Source organism: Episyrphus balteatus, chromosome 2, assembly GCF_945859705.1.
Source record: "Episyrphus balteatus chromosome 2, idEpiBalt1.1, whole genome shotgun sequence".
Classification (NCBI taxonomy): Eukaryota; Metazoa; Arthropoda; class Insecta; order Diptera; family Syrphidae; genus Episyrphus; species Episyrphus balteatus.
In genome coordinates, this window is record NC_079135.1 from 65,539,116 (window position 1) to 65,558,687 (window position 19,572).

At 29.8% G+C, this 19,572-nt stretch overlaps 2 protein-coding genes across 2 annotated transcripts; one reads left to right on the plus strand and one right to left on the minus strand.

Moving 5' to 3' along the window:
- The first annotated feature begins 265 nt into the window (after positions 1 to 265).
- Positions 266 to 11,431, plus strand: LOC129911460 (sodium/potassium/calcium exchanger 3-like). Its single transcript, XM_055989271.1, has 7 exons — positions 266 to 407; positions 475 to 648; positions 727 to 914; positions 986 to 1,172; positions 10,455 to 10,772; positions 10,875 to 10,976; positions 11,033 to 11,431. The coding sequence occupies exons 1-7, from the start codon at positions 374 to 376 to the stop codon at positions 11,368 to 11,370; spliced, it is 1,341 nt and encodes a 446-aa protein (XP_055845246.1). The 5' UTR covers positions 266 to 373; the 3' UTR covers positions 11,371 to 11,431.
- A 3,569-nt stretch (positions 11,432 to 15,000) lies between these two features.
- On the minus strand, positions 15,001 to 18,404 carry LOC129909486 (uncharacterized). The gene is made up of 3 exons (XM_055986563.1): positions 18,244 to 18,404; positions 17,857 to 18,167; positions 15,001 to 15,042 (listed from the first exon to the last, which is right to left on the minus strand). Exons 1-3 carry the CDS (start codon positions 18,344 to 18,346, stop codon positions 15,001 to 15,003), a joined length of 456 nt encoding a protein of 151 aa, XP_055842538.1. The 5' UTR covers positions 18,347 to 18,404.
- Between the last annotated feature and the right edge of the window lie 1,168 nt (positions 18,405 to 19,572).

Sequence of the window (19,572 nt, forward strand, 5' to 3'; positions counted from 1 at the left end):
TTTTTTAATTGGCAGTTAGAATGGAGGATTGTTAGGAGGATTGGTGATGCTTTATTTAAAGCTAAAACATGTACCTATGTTGAAGCAATATGAAATATTATTCTCAATTATTTTTTCAATACTGCATTCAGTCAATGCGAAACCAAATCATATAAAAGTTAATGAGTTAATTTTTCTGATCCTATCTGCCTATGACTAGAGAGAGTCTTTTTAAACTCCTTTAATATTTTCCAAGCCCTTCGAAAATGTGTAAACTATAAAAAAATCAAATATCCTGAGAAACTTTATTCATCAAGTTATCAAAACTAATTCAGTCATCCGAAATTAATATAATAGAAATAACTTGAGGGTTTTCAATTCGAAATTATTCATCATGTTCACTTATATGCGTGGTTTGGATAAAGAGGGTTAGAAATGCATTGTTATATTTCATCGATTTTGTTTTAGATTTTTCTAATCTTTCTTTTTTTTTAGATTTCAATTGTACAAATCCAGCTATAGAAGAATTTCCATCTGATGGCCTAACAAAAGCAGAAAGAGCAGAAGGATATGTGGCCATCCACGTCCTTCTTAGCATTTACATTTTCATAGCCTTGGCAATCGTTTGTGATGAATATTTTGTACCAGCTGTCGAAAGACTATGTCTAGGTAGGAACTGAGTTTAAAATCCATGTTTCTGCGAGAAAGTTACCTAATAGAAAGTTTTATTTTTTGTTTCTGTTTAAGCTTTGGATATGTCAACTGATGTAGCTGGAGCAACATTCATGGCAGCAGCAACATCAGCTCCAGAACTTTTTGTCAACATAATTGGAACATTTATCACTGAGGGTGATCTTGGTATTGGAACAATAGTTGGATCAGCTGTTTTCAACACTTTGGGTGTTGCAGCTGTTTGTGGTGTAGTTTCGGGAGTAGTAAGTTTAAAAAAAAATGATCGGGTTTGTTGTGTTTTTTATCTAAAGTTTTCCTTTTTTAATATTTTTAGACCATTAAATTAGATTGGTGGCCTTTAACAAGAGACTGTTTTGTATACGGAATTACAGTCGGATCTTTGATTGTAATTCTCTATGATGGAGTTGTTCAATGGTATGAAGCGTCGGCACTCGTAGGATTTTATTTCTTCTATTTGCTGATAATGTACAATGATAAGAATCTGCAAAGGCGTGTTAAAGGTAAACAGTTGTTATTTTTTTTTTTCAAATAATATGATTTACTCACTACATGTTATTAACGGTGTAACATTGCATTAAGATGAGTTTCTCAGATTTCTAGCATTCGCAAATAGAGAGCGTTTAATGATCAGTTTAGATCCTTTTTTTTTTGGCAAGAATACTTAAACTTTAAGTATTTAAATAACGGGTGTTTGGCAGTCTTGCGAATATTATGCTGCCATGGTTTTGAACCATAATGATTCAAAAACCATACATGGCATGGCATACAGACTACCAATGTCATGTTTGCGTCTTATAAATATGAATGTAATATACTGTCTAAAGATTTATTTTTAGATCTTTCTTTTAGAATTACAATTACTTTTTCGACTTTTCTATGCCATAAATATTCTTCGGTCGAACCACTTTTCTGTCAGGCCGTGGAAGCTGGTTGTACTACACTGTTTGACCTTGCTTTTTGAAGAAAAATTCTATTTTTTTTTTATTCTTTATTAAAGCGGAATAATACATTTTTGAATAAGATTCCACCCGAAAAATTTAATTTCACTTTACCCCTATTATGAATTCTGGACGAAAATTGTTCAAATTTCTCATATTCTGATTTTTTTTTTCCAAGTGGTATCGTACAACAAAACAGTTTAGCGGAAAATTTCAATTCCTTTCGGGTGAAAATTTCAATATAAATCTTTGGGCGAAACTTGTGACAATGAAATAATAATCATCTTATTCTCAGTTTACTCTACCAACAAAGAACCTTTCCTATCTTTCTATTCCTTCCAACTAGTGCCGTGCAATATGCATTTAAAAGACCTTATGTCTTACAGGCATATTATGTAGTTAAAATTATAAAAAAAAACCTCAGTAGTACAATATCAACCTGCAGAAATTGAAAATCATTACATTGCAAGTTGCAATGCTAACTGCAGTGTCTAAAACTGTTTTTAAAGCTTTTTAATTTGCCTTACAATGTTCATATTTCATTGATAGTACGTCTTAATTTCTTCCGAAATAAATAAGTTTTATCAAAGAAAAAACAGTTTCTAACCATATTCTTGTCCATGCGCCCCGTGGAGTAAGATTTTTTTTAAATACGCAACACTTTATGGAGAGTTGAGATTATTGAAATCAATAAAGCTCAGCATTGGTACACTTTAAGTGTAATGCAAATTGAAGCCATTTCCGATGAATCCTTTTTCTAAGTTTTATAAAAATAAACTTCCCAAAAATGAAACTATGATGTTAAGGGTACTTTACCAAATTTAACTTGCAAAATAGGAAAACAGTCTTACCTTGTTGTTACGCAGCGCTCAAGAAATATTTAGACTGATTTCAACCGGTTTATAGGTACAAATGTATTGACATCCTCAAAATCTGAATTCAAGAAAAAAAAAACAAATTTTGGGACCTTCAGCCATTGTTAAAATTCTTGCTTCGTCAATTAAATTTAGGTTTATTTTTTAAAGTGAAGAAGTACGAAGATTCCAGGAAACATACGCGTTAAAAGTAATGTATGTATATGTATATGTTCCTACCATCTTCCAGAAAATAGAACACAACCGACTCAGCTGGCATCCCCGTGTTCAAAGGGGACTCCATTAGAATTCCGTCTACAGCGTTCCGGTTCTACCGCGAACCAAGAATAATAATATAAAGGTAGGTTAACAAACTCCTACTACCTACCAGGGTTGAAAAATGGTCTTTGAGTATTGTATCGAAAGTGAAATAAAAAGTGTATCGAATTGTACTTTTTGAATCTTTAAAATTTTATTAAAGAACAATTCGAAAAATTTACTAAATGAACGAAAAACTTTAATATAAACTAAAAACTAAATTATTTTTTTTTTTTTTGTTTAAATTCAGTAAAACTTTTGAGGCAATTTTTGATTTTGTTCTTTGTTACTGCGATCCTATTTACAGTTTACAACTGCAAAACACTGATTTCTCATTACAACTCAAAACAATGGTCTTATCAAATAGAACTTCAAAATATAGGCTTTAATCTTATTGTCAATGGCTATGAAAATTGAGGTAAATTTTCCCAAAAAAAAAAAAATTAAAAAACCTAACCTGTGCCATTTTTTTTAAAAATAAATCTCACATGTAAACAAAAAAGTAATGTCCATAAAAGAAAATTTTATTTCTTTGAAGAAAATTAAATAAAGACTATCAAGTCCAGAACCACATATCCACATATCGTTGGAAATGTCTGAATTTATTCATTCCAAAATTGACGAAATTTGTCTGAAATTTCAAAATTTAGATTTGTTGAATTATTATAATAATAATAAATAAACAAAACAATGCGATGTTGTCTTCTTTGTTATATAGTTTTTGTATAACCGAAATTCGAGTGTGTACATATCTAGATATGCACCACAGTATGTCAACGGAAAAAGTCTGGCAGTGATCTTTTTCAGCTTTCCCTTGCCAGACGCATTCAAAGTGCAGTAAAAAATCAGCTTTTGGCGTTTTGGTATAACCGAATAAATGATACACCAAAAAATCATACAAAATCCCCTGATTTCAAAACTGTGGGTACCAGAAGTTTTGTTTTCAGCTTTCCCCCCGCAAGACCGCTTTAAAGCATTTTGAAGTGCATTTTTCTAAAAAAAAACCTAATAGCTTATTTTCTGTTAGGTATAACCGTATGATGGTAACAAATTAATATTCTATGTCTATTCCAGGTCTAGAAAATATAAGTTTGATCCAGCTATTCTTAAGCCTTCCCTCTGCCAGACGTATCCAAAGTGCAGTCAAAAATCAACTTTTGGCGTTTTGCTAGGTATTAACCGAATAAATGATACACCAAAAAATCATAAAAAATCCCCTGATTTCAAAAATGTGGGTACCAGAAGTTTTTTTTCAGCTTTCGCCCCGCCAGACCGCATTGAAGCATTTTTAAATGCATTTTTCTAATAAAAAACCTAATAGCTTATTTTATGTTAGGTATAACCGTATGATGGTAACAAATTAAAATTCTATGTCTATTCTTGGTTTAGAAAATATAAGTTTAAGCCAGCTATGTTTCAGCCTTCCCTCTGCCAGACGCCCGTTTAAGGTTTCCCAAACAGGTTTTTCCATACAAAAAACACCTAGTTTCTGTTTTTGTACTTGCGATATAGGTACTATACAGGGTGTCCCAAAAGTAATGAATCAAACGAAATATGCTAATAGGCCAACTTAAGGGCTCTCAGAATTTGGTAACTTGTTCATCCCAATTCCTTACGGTTTTCGATTTAATGCAGTTTTTGTGAAATTTCGAAAAATCTCAACTTTGCAACAGTATTTTGCTTCCTCCGCTCATAATTGATTTTTGTTTTTTACAATTCTTTCACTAAAACATTGCCTCATAATAAAAAAATAGTTAATTAATCAAAATATTTTTTATTTCATACGCAATTTTGCTGCAAATCAATTAACAGTTCCATGGTTTATAAAAACTCAATTTCTTACTTTTATTTCTTTTACTTTTATTACCAAATTCTGAGAGCCCTTAAGTTGGCCTATTAGCATACTTCGTTTGATCCATTACTTTTGGGACACCCTGTATATCAAGTTATGCATTCGTACAAAAAAAAAAAAAAACTTTAGATAACATTTTTCCATGACATTACGATGGTAGAGAATACCAAAAAAGTGGGTCCCGGAAGTCCGTCTGTCAGTCTGTCAGTCTGTCAGTCTGACCGAACAATGCCAAACTTGGTATATAGCCTTATTTGGCGACTCTCCAGAGGAGTTTTTGGAATTAATTTTTTTGGACCAAAAATAACACGTCCCTTATCTTGGCGGACACTTTGTGGCGGAATAAAACCAAATTAGTCTCATTAATTGTAGCTAATTAAATGCTAATTTGTTGCGCAAACCAAAAATTTTTAGCTCGTTTAGTTTTTGAGTTATTGAATTTTCCGCTAAAATAAGACTGAAGTTAGCGGACAAAATCTGAAATAATTAAAATAAATGAGTTAAGTTGGCCTCCGAATTTGTAGCTTTTTAAATGCTTTTCAATTCCATAAACTTGGATTTTGTAGCCTTAACAGTTTTTTTGATATTAAAAATTCCGCTAAAATAAGACTGAAGTTAGCGGACGAAAGTAGGAAATTTAATATTTTTTTGATGCCCAAAATTGTAGCTAATTAAATGCTAATTTGTTGCGCAAAAATTAATTTTGTAGCTCCACCCAGTCATTTTTTATTTAAACTTAAAGATTCAGAAGTGCACTTCCGGTTTGACGAGGCCAGTGGAGACTTTTTGAAAAATTCACTTTTTAAAATTTTTTCTTTTGCCATTAATTGTAGCTTTTGAATACATTATTTTTGATACAAACCACAATTTTGTAGCTCAAACCGTTTTTGAAATATTCAAGATTTTGTTTTAAAAATACACCTCAGAAGTACCCTTTCAAAATCCAAAAAAATGCAAAATTCCAAAATTTTTTTTTCCAGAAATTTGAAGTAACCTAGACTAAGACGAAATCCAAAAACCTCGATTTTGTAGAAAAGAAAAAAATTTGAAAATTCAACTTTTTTGAAAATTTTGACCGTTACATATGAAATTGAGTCTTATTTTAGCGGAATATTGAATAACAAAAAAACTAATCGAGCTACAAAATCGAGGTTTTTGGATTTCGTCTTAGTCTAGGTTACTTCAAATTTCTGGAAAAAAAAATTTTGGAATTTTGCATTTTTTTGGATTTTGAAAGGGTACTTCTGAGGTGTATTTTTAAAACAAAATCTTGAATATTTCAAAAACGGTTTGAGCTACAAAATTGTGGTTTGTATTAAAAATAATGTATTCAAAAGCTACAATTAATGGCAAAAGAAAAAATTTTAAAAAGTGAATTTTTCAAAAAGTCTCCACTGGCCTCGTCAAACCGGAAGTGCACTTCTGAATCTTTAAGTTTAAATAAAAAATGACTGGGTGGAGCTACAAAATTAATTTTTGCGCAACAAATTAGCATTTAATTAGCTACAATTTTGGGCATCAAAAAAATATTAAATTTCCTACTTTCGTCCGCTAACTTCAGTCTTATTTTAGCGGAATTTTTAATATCAAAAAAACTGTTAAGGCTACAAAATCCAAGTTTATGGAATTGAAAAGCATTTAAAAAGCTACAAATTCGGAGGCCAACTTAACTCATTTATTTTAATTATTTCAGATTTTGTCCGCTAACTTCAGTCTTATTTTAGCGGAAAATTCAATAACTCAAAAACTAAACGAGCTACAAATTTTTGGTTTGCGCAACAAATTAGCATTTAATTAGCTACAATTAATGAGACTAATTTGGTTTTATTCCGCCACAAAGTGTCCGCCAAGATAAGGGACGTAAAAATAACGGTACTTGTCATATACCGATTTTAGTTACATTGAAATATCTCGAAAACGGCTCCAACGATTTTGTTTAAAAAATTCAAATGTTAGTGTTAGGCTTTTTTTTTGGAAAATCATTATTAACGGTACCTGCCATAGAACCGTTTTTTTTTTCAAATCCGATTATCTCCGAAACCGCTTATTCGATTTCAACGAAACTTTTTGTGAAGAAGCATTTATATAATTTAAAAATCAAATTTTCGAAAACGGGACATTGAATTTTTTTGAAATTTTGTTTTTAGATGTTGATTTAAAATTATTTATAAAAAATTAGGCTCTAACGATTTTGAAAACTTTTTTTCTAAAAATGCATGTTAATACAGTCAAACTTCTTTATAACGAACTTCTTTATAACGTAATTTTCTCTATAGCGAATTTCATTTCGTTCCATACGAATTAGTTTCTTTATAACGAAGTTCCCTATAACGAAATTCTCTTTATAAAGAACTAATTTTTTTTGACCCAAGAGCAAATTCGTTTCTTTATAACGAAATGTCAATTTTCAAATTTGAAAAAAAGCTCACTAGATTTGTATACCGAGTTTTAAAAGGGAACTCCCCGTTTTGGCAAGAATTTTCTTAAAGTTATTGTATGTATGTATGTTTGGATGCATGAAAAAGGGTACATGTGTTTTAGGAATTGTACGACAGGTGAATCGTTCGTTTGAGTTTACATTTTAAGTTAGCCAATCACAAGGCTATTTCGCTATGAGAGAATATTGATAAAATTAAAAGTGGAGAAAAGAAAAGTATGTGGCTGAAAAATTTGATGTGTCGTTTAGTACACTATCAACAATGTTAATAGTCCAGTAATTTTAGGTTTTATCTGCGGAAAAATTCCTACTGGGCTGAATTTTGGTATACAGCTTAATGACGGCTTTGTTATGAAGATGTGAAAAATCGACATTGATATCGTGTCCGCGTTAAGAGTTATAGGGGTCAAAAGGTCACAAAAACTGGTTTTTCACGATTTTCAGCAAAACGGTAAGTCTTATCAAAAAATTTTCAATGCAAGAATTGTAGACCAGATTATTATATATAAAAAGTGTCATGACACTTTTTTTCCTAAGACCCACCGTTTCTTAGGTATAACGATTCAAAAAGTTGAAGTTTAGTTGTAATCGTCATAATCCTATTCCTGAAAAAAAAACTCCTAACTGAAAAGTTCCTGAAATTTCATTATTTTTTTAGCTTGAATTTCGATCCTCAACTGTTAAGAATATGGGGAAACCAAAAAAAAATGGAAATTTTCGCCATTTTTCCGATTGGGGCCCTTCTCCCGAAACCATTTCCCTGGGAATTTTTGTTTAGAATATGTCTGAAAATATACAGGGTGTGCAATAGAGAATGGACAACCCTAAAACGGCTTATAGCTACACTTATGATTGTTCTAAAAACAGATAGAAAAAAGTTCTATCGCAACCAGTTCATAAAATATGGACTTTTTTTCGTTCAGTGTATTTTAAATTTTATCATCTTATGTTTTCGTTCACTACAACCACGAATGAATGAATTTTATTGATTTCTTTTTATTATAATTTTCTACAATAATTGGATGAGTACATAAACACTTTAAAAATTTCATAGCTATTGCACATTTTCGTAAAAAAAAATTTGAAATCTGTTTTTTTGATGCAAAATGTAAAAAAAGTATTTTATGAAAAATTTTAAACACCTGTGGTATAAAATAAATCTATAGAAACCTAGGTGGCCATCTTTCTTAAAAATATTCTCCTTATACCAGAATATTTTTAAGAAAGTTGGCCACCTAGGTTTCTATAGATTTATTTTATACCACAGGTGTTTAAAATTTTTCATAAAATACTTTTTTTACATTTTGCATCAAAAAACAGATTTCAAATTTTTTTTTTACGAAAATGTGCAATAGCTATGAAATTTTTAAAGTGTTTATGTACTCATCCAATTATTGTAGAAAATTATAATAAAAAGAAATCAATAAAATTCATTCATTCGTGGTTGTAGTGAACGAAAACATAAGATGATAAAATTTAAAATACACTGAACGAAAAAAAGTCCATATTTTATGAACTGGTTGCGATAGAACTTTTTTCTATCTGTTTTTAGAACAATCATAAGTGTAGCTATAAGCCGTTTTAGGGTTGTCCATTCTCTATTGCACACCCTGTATATTTTCAGACATATTCTAAACAAAAATTCCCAGAGAAATGGTTTCGGGAGAAGGGCCCCAATCGGAAAAATGGCGAAAATTTCCATTTTTTTTTGGTTTCCCCATATTCTTAACAGTTGAGGAACGAAATTCAAGCTAAAAAAATAATGAAATTTCAGGAACTTTTCAGTTAGGAGTTTTTTTTTTCAGGAATAGGATTATGACGATTACAACTAAACTTCAACTTTTTGAATCGTTATACCTAAGAAACGGTGGGTCTTAGGAAAAAAAGTGTCATGACACTTTTTATATATAATAATCTGGTCTACAATTCTTGCATTGAAAATTTTTTGATAAGACTTACCGTTTTGCTGAAAATCGTGAAAAACCAGTTTTTGTGACCTTTTGACCCCTATAACTCTTAACGCGGACACGATATCAATGTCGATTTTTCACATCTTCATAACAAAGCCGTCATTAAGCTGTATACCAAAATTCAGCCCAGTAGGAATTTTTCCGCAGATTGGGCTTAAAAATGACTAAAATTACTGGGCTATAAAGAATTAACTAAAAATTTTAAAGTTATGATTCATGTGCATGTTCAATTTCAAAGTTGATATGTTTTAACTAAAAAATATAAATGAATAAATTTCCTTAAGATGAGTTCTTTTTTGTACCATATTATTTTAAAAGAACACATGCAGTATTAAAAAATAAATTTTCTTTATAACGAATTTTTTATAAAACTTCTTTATAACGAAGCAATTTTTTATTCCCTTGAAGGTTCGTTATAAAGAAGTTTGACTGTATATCAATTAAAACTGCATACTTGTTTTGGGTGGCAAATTTAATTTCAGATTTTATTTTATTTTTTTTTTTTAACGAATTTTATTTTTTTTTCCAAATTTCTTTATAAAAAGTCTTAAAAATTTAAGCAACTTTAACTCTAAGATCAAGTTCGTGCGACCCAGTCTTGCATTTTATTTCTTATAAAATTGAAATAATATTTTTTTGTTTAGAGTAACCATATAATGGCCGAATATTAACTTTCTGCTTTTTCCGGATTTAGAAAATGTAAGTTTAAGCCAGTTTTTTTTTCAGCATTCCCTCTGCCAGACGCCCTAAAAGGTATCTCAATAGTAGGAGAAAATTAGATTTTGTTATATGGGGGTATGGGAAAAAATCCAAAATGCATTTTGACTTCAGGGCTCGAAAGAGTTTAAAGACACGAGTCTTAAACCAAATTTTGTACAAATTCATATTCATATACAATAGAGTTTGAAAAAAAGCCATTTAAAATTTTTAATAACGTTTTTTTTTTTTTCAAAATTTTGAGTTGAGGACTATTCTTTCAAAAAAACTTGATTAAATTTAGTGAATTTAAATTTTACAGATAGAAACGAAATTCGGGCTTTTTAAAAACGTGTCTGTAAAAAATATTGTAGGTGTTGACGTTATGTTCAAATATTTTTTTTGGGTTTGAAGTCAGTTTGTGAGAATTAATTTAATTTTAAAAAACAATACGCCAACATCGGCAATTTTTAATCTATAGACTTAAAAGTATTTAAAAAAAAAAACAAAAATCGTCAAAATCAGAGCTGTTCGGCCGGGTTCCCTAATAATTTGCTATAGTTACTCCACTATTACATTTAAAATTAAAAGATAAAATCACTTCGGTAGGTTATTCTTTAACTTTAACAAAATTAGGAGATGCCAAATACTAACTTCCCACATGAACATTTAAACTTTGCATTATATTGTATCAAATTATTTTTCTTGATGTTTTAGCGAATGCAACTTGCCAGAAATTTCCATGTTTTGATATGACCCTTGATGAAATTGCAAAAAGGGACTCACAAACTTCCAAGGCTGACGAAGACGAAGCTGAGGATACTACTCAACATTTGTGTAAACTTCCTATCGGAAAAGGATGTTGCTACGCTGCATGTTGGATAGTGCAATATCCAATTTACTTAATGTTTTATCTCACAATACCAGACTGCCGAGTACCAAAGCTGAGGAAACTGTACCCGTTAACATTTTTAATGTGTTGTTTTTGGATTAGCGTTTTGTCGTATGTCGTTGCATGGATGATCACTGCTGTTGGTAACGTATTTTTTGGCTTAAATTTACTTGATTTAGAAAGATGACATTTTAAGTAATCTAAGAAGATGAACCCAAACAATATTATTAATTTTAAATTCGCAGGTGACACATTTAATATTCCGGATTCAGTGATGGGGATAACATTTTTAGCCGTCGGAACCAGTATCCCTGAAGCAGTTTCTAGTGTTATTGTTGCAAGGCGAGGTAAATATCAAACAAAATTTGATTTGAATTTGCAGTAATTTTTCTTACATTTTAAGGATATGGATCAATGGCAATTTGTAATTCAATTGGCTCAAATACATTTGATATTCTGGTCTGTCTTGGTTTCCCGTGGCTAATAAAAACTGTGTTTTTCCCTTCTACACCGGGCAATAATTCATTGGATATTAATTCCCAGGGCTTGATATATTCAACTGTTACTCTTTTATCATCATTATTTTTACTTTATGCCTCATTTGCGTGCACAAAATTTATTTTGGGAAAAACTGTTGGATATGCATGTCTTTTCCTTTATATAGGTTTCGTAATTTTTGCAATTTTGATGGAAATGAACGTTTTCTTTGTGGTTAATTTGCCTATGTGTGAAGTCAAATAATTGCTTATGTTTATATATCAGATATGTTGAATAAAATTTGTTTCAAAATTTGATCAAGAAATATTCCCACGTATCTTATTTTTCACTGAACTTTAATCAAACACTATATACTCGATATGCTGAATGTTTTTTTTTTGCAGGGGTCAGTAATGTGCCAATTTTTTATATTTCTTTTGGTTTTCCGTCCATTTGAAAAAAAAATAATAAACAAAATTTCAAACAAATTGTCCAAATGCACGACGCGGGAAAAAAGTATGTAAAGTCGGATAATTTTACTTGATAACGTCATAAGAAAACAGGGTTGTGTGCTTTTGATAAAAATAAATGATTTAATAATTATTTTTTTGTCAACTTTCTTGGTAAAAACTTTAAAAGATAATAATACACTAGCCCAAAAAATTAAGGGAACAAAAAAAATCGTGATTTTTTTAGTGATTTTTGATAGGCTGTATCTCAGTAAAAAATGATCGCATCATGACAAAATAAAAAGCATGTGAAAGCTCTATTCTTCTAGTTTTAGGATTAAATGTTAAAATATTTTCTTTCTGACGGTAAAATAGCTAAATTGTTGGAAATGTTCAAAAACCAAAATTTTTCAATTTGTTTTCGTTTTTACTGTTCCCCTAAGAAAGTGGGAAAATTTTTTCTGATAAAATGATTATTATTTTTATTAAGGCTATTTATTTGGCTTTAAGATTCATTTTGTTTCAAACTTCTACGATTTTTTTTAAACTGCAATATAAGTCATCAAACCAAAAACCATACTTTTGACTTTGACTATTAATATCTCAACAACGGATCACTGTATAGAACATTCAAGGACACATTTAAAAACTTCATTCAATTCTCTACAAAGGAATTAAGTTTGCTTTGTTAAACAAAATGTTTTCTTATTTTTGAGATTAATTTAGAAAAGCTATCAAAATAGGCATTTTTACGGTTTTTTAGAAAATGTACCGCTATTTTATTTCTATGGGTGATAAGATTAAACTTAATTATTGAAGCTTCATATACCTGTAATTAGTATGCAAAGTTTCAGGTTTATTCATTAAGCAGTTTTTCTGTTGTGAGGGTTTGAACTTTTGAGATGAAATAAAACACCATATATCTGCAGGTCTAAATGACTTACTTCTTGTAACTTTTTTATGAGCAAAATCAAATTCTTTTGAGTTTATTTGATAATTTTATTGAAACATATTGTTTAAATTTACGATAAATTGAATTGAATGCAGTTTTTAAATGTGTCCTTGAATGTTCTATACAGTGATCCGTTGTTGAGATATTAATAGTCAAAGTCAAAAGTATGGTTTTTGGTTTGATGACTTATATTGCAGTTTAAAATTGCAATGGGCAGGTTCAGAAACTTTAGGGACTAAATATTTAGGTAATTTCTCGATCTCTGATTGGTCAGCTGTCAAAAATAAATCCTTCCAATTTAGGTAATTTTATTGGAAAGCTGACTGAAAGGTTAGGCAAGAAAATTATCCCTAACAATTTAGGAAAGTTTTTTTTGTAAACATGACAGCAGATTGTTTTTAATTAAAGAATTAATTTAGCAAAGTTATATTTACATATTTGTGTGAAAAACAACTAAAAAGTGCATTATCGGTTATAATTCATTTTATTTATTCATTACAGTTAAGTGAAATTTGGTGTCTTGCCCATGCGACCGGTAAAATTTTTAAATAAATTTCGAAATTTGACAATAGCATCACATCCAAACTAATTTAGTCAATTTACTCAAATTTCCGTTCAGAAAATTACGTAGCAGCCCTATTTATAAATTCATCATAGAGAGTACATAGCATTATGTACTCTTTATAATGTATTTAAACAAAAAATTGTGATTTATAATATTTATGCAACGTTTAATAAAGGTTGTATAAGCTAAACGAGTTTTTAGGTTGTTTAGAGCCTGAATAAGAATTTATTTAGCTTAAATGTCATTTGAACATCAAATAATTTTCAGAGAAAGAAAAAAATATCAATATTTGTATATATTTTTGTTTTTTTCATTGAAGAATTTATTTTTTTGATTACATTTTCAATTAAAATTAAATTAAATGAACAACTTGAAGTCAACTAAATCAAAAAAAAAGAAATTTGGAGATTTGTTCCTGATATAATTTACGAGATATAAATTCATGTGTGTAGTGTATTCATCTTTTTCTTATGTGCCTACATTTTCATACATGTGAACAATTTGTTATCAAATGAAATGTGTTTTTTTTTTAGAGATTTTCTTCTACATATGACCATTGAATAATTACAAATAGAAGTGGACACCCAGGGAAACTTCCGCTGTAAAATTGTAGTCGCTAGTATCGTGCGTTGAATTAAAAAAGCAAATCCAACAATCCAAAAGCAAAGCCAACAATCCTAAAGCAAATCCAGCAACCCAAAATCAAATCCTAAAAAGCTTATACATATGGATAAAAGTTTTCCTATTTCAAAAAGTGGAGATAGCCTAGAGGATAAGGTGCATGCTTGTTAAGTTTACCTGCCCAGGTTCGAATCTGACGGGAGATTGAGATTGTTTTTTTTTTTCTACATTACTAGAACAAATTAATTAAATTTCTCAAAAAAAATCTCCGCAAAAAAAAAAGTTTCAAATTTTACCGGTATTCGAACCTAGGCCAGTAGGAGTAAAAGGCATCGGCCTTGTTCTCTAGACTAATACGACTTTTCAAAATACGAAAACTTATATCAATATAAGCCCCATAGAGGAAGGAATACCTAGAGACGCGACTTCGGTTGGTTTTTCTCTTCCACCCTACAAGCTGCAATGAGAGGAAAAACTCCACAGTGCTTATATGTGGTAGTTTTCCCGTGCATTTTAAGTGCCACATTCAACTGTGGAGTTGAGCTCAAAACAATTAAAAACAATTTAAGTGCTCAGTAGGAAATAAATTCATGAAAAAATAATATAATAAATTCAAAACACGAACCTTTTTTTTTATTTCTGTACATATTTATTGAAAGGTGGGTGTCTGGAGTGAGCTATTTGAGCTATTCAAGTTCATGTACAAACCAAAATCATGTTTAAATTCAAAATTTGTGAGGACATCTACTGGTGAAAGGAAGGTATTAAACGAATTGTACTTTTCACACGTATTCACAGATAGGAAAACAAGAGAAAAATAAGAGATATTATCTGAAATTAAATTTGCGGGTGTTTTAGGTAAGGGGGGTACGAGTCGGCTCTCTAGGTATTCCTTCCTCTATGATAAGCCCTTTGAAATGTATAATAATAATTATTTATTAATTTTTTTATGAAGGTTTAAAAAAATGATTAGTTAAGATTCAACTCGAAAATACATGATAGTTGAGGCGCAAACCTGTAGTTCATCTATCTTCCGGTACTCTTATAGTCGCATGAGTAATCTGCGGTGTCACTTCTATTTGTAATTATTCAATGATATGACCATTGAATAATTACAAATAGAAGTGGACACTCAGGGAAACTTCCGCTGTAAAATTATAGGCGCTAGTATCGTGCGTTGAATTAAAAAAGCAAATCCAACAATCCAAAAGCAAATCCAGCAATCCAAAAGCAAATCCAAATCCTAAACCGCTTATACATGTAGATAAAAGTTTACTTATTTCAAAAAGTGGAGATAGTCTAGAGGATTAGGTGAATGTCTGGCAAGCTGAGCTGTCCAGGTTTCGAATCTGACGGGAAATTGAGATTGTTTTTTTTTATTTTTTACATTACTAGAATAAAAATTAATTAAATTTGTCAAAAAAATCTTAGCACTGTGGATTGCTTACCGATTTTAAAATAATTTTTTTTAATTCAAAATCGTTGAGAAAAACGTATTGTTTTTTTTTTTATTGATTGATAATAAGAATTTTTAAAATTAGACGGATGTCTGTAAAACAAGAAGCTCAGCTTAAAAATAAAAATAATTTTCATGATTTTTTACTTGCTCAATAGGGCAAGTATTGGTTTCGTGTAAAAAAAAAAATTCGAGGTTTTAATCAAAACTAACATTACGATGATGGAGAAGTCCGAAAAAGTGGTTTTCGTCATGACGTCCGTCGGTCTGTGCGTCGGTGCGTCGGTGCGTCGTCAAAAAAAGCTGTACATGAAGCTGCAGCCTAAACGGGTTGAGGGATTTTCTTGAAATTTGGTACAGATGATTTTTTTTGTAATTTCCAAGGTTGGTTTTTTTTTGTTTTTTAATATCTCGCTTTAAACGTATACCTCCCATACAAAGTTTTGGAGTTATTGCAACTTTCTCGAAAACGGCTCTAACGATTTTGATTAAATTTAACATACGTAATGCTGTTTGCAGTTCTAACATAACTGCGTTTTTAGTTTTTCTCAAAAAATGCGGATAGTGAAAATATGACATTAACTCTTTTTTAAATCGCGGATGTCGGCTCTTCCCGTACATCTTAATGGAGTTATTGCAATTTTCTCGTAAATGACTCTAACGATTTCGATTAAATTTTACACAAGTAATGTTATACGTAAATCTAACGTAACTGCATTTTTAGTTTTTCTCAAAAAATACGGATAATGGAAATATGACTTTACATTTTTTTAATCTTTGATGTCGGCTCTTCCCGTACACCGTTAATGAGTTATTACAATTTTCTAGACTAAATTTGACATACATAATGCTTTAAGTGATTTTAATATATGTAGCTAATTGCGTTTTTTGTTTTTGTCAAAAAAACACGAGTAACAAAAATATGGCGTAAGAAAAACTAAAAAAAAAATAATTTCGTATTTTTGCATTTCTTATGAAATTCCTTAAAAAAATCAAATTTTAACTAATTCAAAATATTTTTTTTTAAATCTTTGACATAAAAGCTACTTTTATCATAAGAGCAAGTACGTGCGGCCCCAGTCGTGCATTTTATTTCATTTGTTTATCTAGTAATGGTACGTTAGTCTTATTGTAAAATTTATCTAATATTTTAAAAAAGAATTCCAAATAAAATATTAAGAGGGGTTTGTATGTGGGAGTATAAGAAAAAATATATATCATTAAAGGTAGTTTCCTTTAACTAAGGCAATAAAAACAGTGTGTTATCAAATACAACAACAATTATTTATTATGCATAGATAAATATATAAAAGCTTAACAAATAACAGGTACTTAGGTAATACATATATATAATCACAGAGTTGAAATGTTGGAAGATATGTCTTTATTAAATTTTATTGAAATTTTTAGCATTTATGTAATATCTAAGTGCAAAGTTTAAAATGTAGTTTTTTTTCAATATTTCTACAAATTCAAAATTAGTTTTTCCAAATCAATTAAAACTCTGGTGTGAAAGCGCACTAATGGAAAGTTTAGATAAATACAAAATCATTATGTAGTGCACATATCCATACTTAAAAAATAATTTCCACGTACATACAAAAAAATGTTTTATAAATTGGATATGCTTTTTAGTTTATTTATAATGATGGACGACTTTTAGTTTAGTTAAAACAGAGGACTTTTAGTTTAGTTAAAACAGAGGACTTTTAGTTTAGTTAAAACAGAGGACTTTTAGTTTAGTTAAAACAGAGGACTTTTAGTTTAGTTGAAACAGAGGACTTTTAGTTTAGTTAAAACAGAGGACTTTTAGTTTAGTTAAAACAGAGGACTTTTAGTTTAGTTAAAACAGAGGACTTTTAGTTTAGTTAAAACAGAGGACTTTTAGTTTAGTTAAAACAGAGGACTTTTAGTTTAGTTAAAACAGAGGACTTTTAGTTTAGTTAAAACAGAGGACTTTTAGTTTAGTTAAAACAGAGGACTTTTAGTTTAGTTAAAACAGAGGACTTTTAGTTTAGGTAAAACAGAGGACTTTTAGTTTAGTTAAAACAGAGGACTTTTAGTTTAGTTAAAACAGAGGACTTTTAGTTTAGTTAAAACAGAGGACTTTTAGTTTAGTTAAAACAGAGGACTTTTAGTTTAGTTAAAACAGAGGACTTTTAGTTTAGTTAAAACGAAGTTTTGTTACAACAGCAAACTTTGAGTTTAGTTTACTTATTAAAGAAAAAGATATTCATGCTGGTACATAATGTACGTAGTATAACACTATATATATGCATTGAAATAATAATTTAAACATAGATATGTATATAAAATTTAAAAAAAATGTAGTTATTGAAGATATATCTAACACCCAATTTTTGAACTTGTAGTTTCAATTTTGGTTATTTTATTTCAAACATAAAGCAATTAATGAAAAAAATGAAAAAAAAAATAGGAAGTTTTGACTCTAAATATGTCTCAAAATATCTAATTTTTTGAGTTTTGTTTTTGAGCACTTGGCTCTTGAATTAATTAATTTAATTTTAGCGCGCAATAGTATTTTTATGGTGTAGTTTATTAAATATGTTAAATGTTCATCTGAAGAACATGGGATTTTTATTTCAGTTTTACATTTATTTAAGTATAAGTGCAATATATTTTTTTGAAATGAAAAATCATCAAAGTTGTCTTCGAAACATTTGATAATTTTTTTAATAATCATAACAAATTGCGCAGTTGGTGTTGTTAATCCTCCATTTGTCGTATTATTAAACTCTCTACATTTAATAAGCTCTTCACTTTTTGTGTAGACCTTATTTTCATTATTTGTTTTTATCATGAAATGTTTGCAAATTTCGCATTTTGATTTCTTTAGCAGAGATTTTGCTACATATCCGGTAAAATAAGTTGTTGACATATCAGCGACACTTGTTGCATCTTCTTCTTCTTCTGAGTCTGTATCATCATGCTCACAGGCATTCATTTGTTCTTCAAATTCCATACCGTCATCAATTGCATGCTCGTTCTCTGCAAAGCCTTAAAAATAGAGTTACAAAATTTAAAATTAAAATATGTATCTACAAAATATGTTTAGTTAGTTATATATGCTTACTTCTAGACAAAGGTACAATATTAAGCGGAATATTATCTTCTGATGGTTCATTATTTTCGACAAAAATTGCCTTTTCTTCCGGATCCAAAAATTCTTTAATCATAATAAAACAATATTAAATATAAAAATTTTATCGGAAAAATGTGGAATTTGCTGAACGTACTTTCTATATCTGCCATATTCAAAATAATGGAAGATTCTGAAGTCTCATAACTTGAAGTATCTGGAGCGAATATATTGTAAAAGCTCATTTGCTTTAAGTTTTTGTACAGCCGAAACGAGGAGGGGTTTTTTTCGTAGGAGCCTCTGTTATTCCTTACTACAGATATGGTATTTTCAAGGCAGTCAGTATTTAGATGAGATGTAACTAAATACTGTTGCTCTTTACTTTTTATGTGGGCCCACAACTCCAATACTCCGTTTATAGTCTGACATAAACCCATAAAACAAAATACATTTCCCGACTTTTTCCTTTTCCACTTCTCTATCCATTTCACTGAATCTTTCATATTTGAAATGATATCAGTCTGACCATCAGATAAGGCACATTTATCGGGATTGTTTGAAAACTTATTTTTGCTATTTAAATTGTCAAACAATTTATTTAGCCTAAAAAAGAAGTAACCTTATTTTCTTCATTAAAAATGTTGGTTGATGCAGCTGCAAAAATAGCTGAGGACACGTCATGATGACTGAAAATCTGTGTTGTCAATTTGGCACTCATTTTTTGGAAACTATCAGGATCAATGTGAGCTTCGGTCAGTTTGTGCATGGATCTTATTAAACTATTTTCTGAATAAAAGAGCTTTTTTAGAAAAGTCCAAGAAACGATTTCCTCATCAACGGCTATATCAGAAGTCAGTAGATTGTTTCGGATACTTTTGAGGAGATGCACAATATCGTAGATACAAAATATTTTTCGATCTAATATCATGACGTACCTAAAGACCATAAAATTTTCGTTATAATAAATGAAATACAAAATAAAAAAACTATGTAGTACGGTTTGTCAGTTTTAACACCAAGGTTCTTGTATGCCAATCTATTGGGAGCTCCTTGGTCGCAGGAAATGCACACAACTTCAATTTCTTCTTCGATCAAAAACTTCACAGTGTTTTCCAGGATATGAGCAAGTTGACCTCCAAGAACATTTCCATTATAATAACCAATAACCTTTTTTTCAAAATTTAATAAAAAAGTCTGTTAATTCTGTTATTTATATCTAAATGATATAATATATTATATTACTTATTATGTTTCGACTTATAGTGCAGTCAATGAATGGTCAAAAGGGAACCCGATCATACATTTTGTTTTTGATATCTTAAA

Bases quoted from the DNA above. Each gene is read 5' to 3' on its own strand.
- LOC129911460 (XM_055989271.1), top strand. From the start codon at position 374: ATGTTCACTTATATGCGTGGTTTGGATAAAGAGG. The intron at 408-474 runs GTTAGAAATGCA...CTTTTTTTTTAG, and splicing joins GCGTGGTTTGGATAAAGAGG to ATTTCAATTGTACAAATCCA. The intron at 10,977-11,032 runs GTAAATATCAAA...TTACATTTTAAG, and splicing joins TGTTATTGTTGCAAGGCGAG to GATATGGATCAATGGCAATT.
- LOC129909486 (XM_055986563.1), bottom strand. From the start codon at position 18,346: ATGATTAAAGAATTTTTGGATCCGGAAGAAAAGGCAATTTTTGTCGAA. The intron at 18,168-18,243 runs GTAAGCATATAT...TCTATTTTTAAG, and splicing joins TATTGTACCTTTGTCTAGAA to GCTTTGCAGAGAACGAGCAT. The intron at 15,043-17,856 runs GTTATGATTATT...ATTTCCCGTCAG, and splicing joins CAACACCAACTGCGCAATTT to ATTCGAAACCTGGACAGCTC.